Source organism: Miscanthus floridulus, chromosome 18, assembly GCF_019320115.1.
Source record: "Miscanthus floridulus cultivar M001 chromosome 18, ASM1932011v1, whole genome shotgun sequence".
Classification (NCBI taxonomy): Eukaryota; Viridiplantae; Streptophyta; class Magnoliopsida; order Poales; family Poaceae; genus Miscanthus; species Miscanthus floridulus.
The window spans coordinates 47318232-47323570 of record NC_089597.1 but is presented as its reverse complement, the minus strand read 5'-3'; the positions used below and the strand labels follow the sequence as shown (position 1 = coordinate 47323570).

The 5339-nt window shown below is 51.3% G+C and overlaps 1 protein-coding gene across 1 annotated transcript; it reads right to left on the bottom strand.

Moving 5' to 3' along the window:
* Window positions 1-242: 242 nt before the first annotated feature.
* LOC136521166 (3-ketoacyl-CoA synthase 5-like) lies at window positions 243-1832 on the bottom strand. The gene has a single exon (XM_066514866.1). The coding sequence runs from the start codon at window positions 1771-1773 to the stop codon at window positions 301-303; it is 1473 nt and encodes a 490-aa protein (XP_066370963.1). The 5' UTR covers window positions 1774-1832; the 3' UTR covers window positions 243-300.
* Between the last annotated feature and the right edge of the window lie 3507 nt (window positions 1833-5339).

Genomic DNA, 5339 nt, shown 5'->3' with positions numbered 1-5339 from the left:
TCTTGTATAAATTGGACGGTTTTGTCACATGTCTCCCCGCCTATAGAACCACCATTTGCAATGAGATGGAGTCTTGGTGCGAACGTGGAGGCTAGAGCTCCCAGCCACGCTGCCACATTTGAGACTGCCTAGTGGGTTGGGAATACGTATCATCTTCTCTCTCTAAAGGCACTACTTACTACTGTAGACTTGACTTGGGAATGACCTCAAACATAAGTAGTTGTTTCCTTTTTCTTTTGGGGTGGGGGGGGGGGGGGGGGGGGGGGGTGAGGGGGATGCAATTGTTGATGGCCAAGCTTGTTAGTGCTTCATCACGTCTGGAATGTCCACCGGGTACCTGTGGATGGACGTGGCCCAGGGTCCCTCCGCGTTGGCGGCGGGCGCGATGCACTCCCACGCCGCGCTGTTGCACTTGAACCCGGACCCAAACCCAATCATCCACACTCGGTCACCCCACCGCATACGCCCCTTGGCCTCGATGTAGGCTAGCTCGTACCACAGCGAGCTGCTCGACGTGTTCCCGAACCGGTGCAGCGCCATCCTCGACGCCTCTACCTGCTCGTCCGACAGCTTGAGGCTGCGCTGCAGCTCGTCGATGACGGCGCGGCCGCCCGCGTGGATGCAGAAGTGCTCGAAGGCCGTGCGGAAGTCGGGGATGTACGGCTTCAACTTGCCGCTGAGCACCTTCCGCGCGATGAAGGAGAGCGCGAACAGGAGCTGCTCCGAGGCCGGGAGGACAAGGGGTCCCATGGCGGTGATGTTGGCCTTGAGCGCGTTCCCGGCGATGGTCATCAGGTCCTTGTTCAGGTTGATCCCGACGTTGCCGTTGTCGTCCTCTTGCTGGAACACGCACGTGTACGCGCTGTCCTGCTCGCCGGTGAGCGTGCGCACGACGTGCTTTAGGCGGAACCTTGCTTTGGCAGGGGAGTTTGACAGCAACGCCGTGGCGCCGCCTATGCGGAACAGGCAGTTGGGCAGGAGCATAGCGCGCTCGCTGCCGAAGTAGTAGTTGGGCGTGATGGTCTCCGTGGAGACAACCAGCGCGTGCGTGCTTTTCGGAGCGACCTGGAGGAGGTTCCTGGCAAGCCCCACGGAGATGAGCCCGGCGCTGCACCCCATGCCGGAGAGGTGCACGCTGCGGACATCGCTGCGCAGCTTGTACCTGTTGATGATCATGTCGACGAAGGACGGCGTGGGGCAGAAGAGGCTGCAGTTGACGACGACGATGTCGATGGCTCCAGGGCTGATGCTCGTCTTGGCGAACAGGTCGTCGAGCGCCGAGAAGACGACGAGGTCGACCTCGCCTCGCGCCGCGTCGAGGGTGCAGTAGTTGTAGGGCGGGATGTAGTGGTGCGCGGGAGGCAGGCACGTCTCCTCCCCGAGCCCCGAGCGCTCCAGCAGCTTGGTCATGAACCGGATGCTGCGCTCGTTGAGCACGGGCACCTGCTTGGCGTGCTCCAGGAAGCAGGAGAAGGGCACGCGGCAGTTGGACGCCGTGCGGAAGCAGGCGTAGTCCACCAGGTACACCGCGCGCGGGCGCAGCATGAGGTACACCGTGGCAGCCGCGGCCGGGACGAACGCGGCCAAGATGAGGTGCACGGGCCGCGCCTCGCGGAGCCGGCCAGCTAGTTGTTCCTCTGGTCCGAACCGCGCCACGCCGACCAGCGCGGCGGCCGTGAGCGGCACCGTCACGACGGCGAGGATGTTGTCCACGACGCGGCGGCCCACGGCCTTGAGGCCCTTGCCGAACAGAGGTGGCGAGCTCATGCTCATGATGCCCCGTTTTCTTCTCTTTTTGTGCGATGCACAGGCACTCTAGTGGGTGTGCAGTGTGCTTGCGCCTGCGTGTGGTGTGGATTCCGGCAGGGAGCACAGGGTGAGGTTGTTTTAAAGCCGTGGCGGCGCAGGAGCAGGACAGTCGCTTTCCTTGACTCACACGCGAGCAGGCTAGCTCACACTCACAGTTGCCACCTCACTACTCTACTTGTTGATAGATAAAGCTGGTGCGAGGCAGGCTATTATTAGAAAGGATTTCAGTTAAGAAATAACTGATTCTGGTTCGCCGACAAGTTCGCCGAGCGTTCTTTTTTAGTTTATTTTATTTTCCATTTGTACACGCGGGGCAGTTCTTTTTTTCCTTTTTCTATCTAGATAATAAAGAGGGGAAATTAAAAGTTGGTTGTGAACTGTGATCACTGCCGGCGAGCCAGTTCAGGCAAGCATGGCGACCAGGCCAACCGTTACGGCCTACAGATCATGTACGGCACCGCTAATCACAGTGTGCAGTGACTATTCACGTTTAGTCCGGATCACGGCATTAGTGCTTTGCCACGAGAGAATAGTACGCATGCCACCACGGAACGTACGTACGCAACTGTTGGCCAGAAGAAGAGTGAGGGAACGAAGATGAAGCTCACATGCATGCATGGCTACCGCTTTTACGGACACACTCACACTGCACGGGACTAGGGTACATCTGGCCAGTGGGTACTGCTGCCACGGTTTTTCCATCGCGACCATAAATTCCTGCTGCGGATTGAGCAAAGAGCGAAAGGAGGAATTCGGTGGCAAGTAGTTGAATCGTTTTGTTCATCAATGACACTGCACCCTTGGTGGCCTGCCCGCATGCCTCGGCTCTGCGGCAGGCTACGAGGGAGCATTGGGTGTTGCCGTCAGAGCAGTAATTGGCCAAGGCTGATCCAGATTGGATGATGATGTTGATACACAATAATTCTTTGGAGGTATTGTCAAATGTTTTCATGCACTTTTGGCATACTTGGAGTATATGAAATAGGGTGATCCATGAGGATATCTGTCCTTTTATAGCTAGCTCGGTCACCCTTCTAACCAGGTATATGTCTTCCCTGACTAATATCCGACAACAGGGTGAGTATATGAATTCAAAAGGGAAGCGTTGTGTTGAGCCTGCAGCCAGTAATGTTCAGAGGCAGTCAGCAGTTCAGAGGAGGAAGCATTGGGTGCCACCACCGCAGGGTACCTTCAAGATTAATGTTGATGCTGCTTTTAATCAGTTATCTTGAGATGCTGCGGTGGGAGTCGTGATCCGAGAACTGCCTGGCGTATTTTATCTCATTGCAGGGATGCAGAAGAGCCCGAAGCTGTAGCGTGCCTGGAGGGTGTTCACTTGGCGACGAGATGGCTGGAAATTCCGATGATCCTAGAATCTGATTGCCAAACGGTGGTCACTAAATTCCATACTAAGGGTAGTGATCGTTCTTCTGTGGCAAGTTTTTGCGGAGATGCACGACGCTGGCATTTAGATCAGAATAATGTGACGCATGAGTTGGCGCATTTTGCGATTATGTCTTGCGAGAGTCAGTGTTTTTTTTTTTTTTTGCTTGTTTTTCGTAGTGGGTTGTGTCCCTCTCTCGTAAGGATGTTACTTAATTTTTAATAAAGTTCTTTCTTTCGCAAACAAATAATGACAATACACCATTTTTCTGGAAGAAAACTAGGGATTTTCTTGAACCGTTGGCTTGTTCAAAAGCTGGACAGCGCGCCCCGGGATTAGGACAGATCTCTTATCTCTAAAATATAAGCGATTGAACTGGAGAATGAATTGGTTTTCGTCCACTGGTTTTCTTCAGTTCCCTGTACTACCATAGCAACAAATGGACAGCAAGAAGGCCCTCTAAGAGGAAAATAACACGCACACCTGATACCGTTACAACGATGGAACCAATAAAGACCAAACCGTAGGTTCTCACCTTAGGTAGTGTTAATCTAAAAAAACATTAGGTAGTGTTTAGTTACAAGGATAGGGTGATCCCACGATGAGATATCTCACTTTCTATAGTGTTTGGTTGAGAGTCAATTAGAGACAGGATGATTCCACTAGCGAATATTCCCACAAAATTTGGTCGACAGGGCCCGGTGAGATAAGTCCCGAACGTGCGTGCGTAAGAACAAGGGAGAAGAGGAGTGGGGCTATTCAGGTGCCGGAGTTCAGGAAGAAGGGGACCATGTGATGCGCCGCTCCTGGTGCAGCAGCGCATAGGCGCAGTGGCCACGTCCGGGAACGAGGCAGTGCTCCGAGGTGCGGGGATGAGGCTACACGACCACAGCCGCAGGCAAGCCCACCGGAGAAGGATCCACGGGTGCAGGGAAAGAGGGAGCTATTGCAGGCGGCGGTGTGCAGAGGAGCCATGAGCGCTGCGCACGAACAAGCCGCTGGGGCAACATTTTTAGGAAGAATCACGTATGGGTGCTGCGGGGAAGAAGAAACGAAAGGTGAGACGGGAAAAAATATGGCTGTCTAGTGAGACCTATATGTCATAGGTTCTATCCCACTTTTTGTAGCACCCGGTTTTAAGAACAAAACCAGATACACACCATTTGTGAGCCCAGGAAGTCAAATCTCACATATACACTACTACAGAATGGATTTGTTGTCCCGGGCGGTAACGGCCTTTAGTCCCGGTTACCGCACCAGGACAACGATCCCGGGACTAAAGGTGGAACCTTCAGTCCCGGGTCATCGAGCCGGGACTAAAGAGGGACCTTTAGTCCCGGTTGGTGGTGTTACCAACCGGGACTAAAGGCCCTCCAGCCGAGCAAACCTGGCGCACCCTTTAGTCCCGGTTGGTGGTGTTACCAACCGGGACTAAAGGCCCTCCAGCCGAGCAAACCTGGTAACCCCAACCGGGACTAAACGTTCCTTTTCTTTTTCTTTTTTTTGTTTAATTTGTTTTCAGTTCAGTTACACATATTTGTTTAATATATAATATGTTTTTATGTACGTATTCTACGCTGCTAATATAAATACACGCACGCATATAATTACATCTAATTCTCATCTCGAGCATTATTATATTCAAATAAAGTATGAAACTATATATATTATAGATATATATATGTATATATACAACACTTTCATAATCTTGTTCTCGAAAATAACGATATCAATAAACATTTAATTTACATCATTAGTTCCTTAGATCAAAGTAGAACTCGCCGTTGGGATTTAGCACTTTTTCTAGAAGATATCCTACTATTGACTCTTGAACTGCTTTCAGATGGTCTTTTTGCATGACCCTTCGTTTCAACCATTCAGTCTTGCATTTGAAATAAAAGGAAAAGTATTAATACATACATATATATATATATATTCATTTAAAAATAAATAAAAAATTGATATATACGTACTCTGAGGATATCTTTAGGAGTTCTTCTTATGTATGCAGTGATAAATTCACAAACGTAGTATCCACACAAGTTATTACCTGGTTCCTGCTACAAACACCACTGTATGAGAAGAAGATTATTCTCATCATCTCACACGTAAATTGAAGTACGATATAGCAATTAAACACGTGGGG

What these genes read in the sequence shown, in the direction of transcription:
- LOC136521166 (XM_066514866.1), bottom strand. Translation starts at nt 1,773, where the DNA reads ATGAGCATGAGCTCGCCACCTCTGTTCGGCAAGGGCCTCAAGGCCGTG.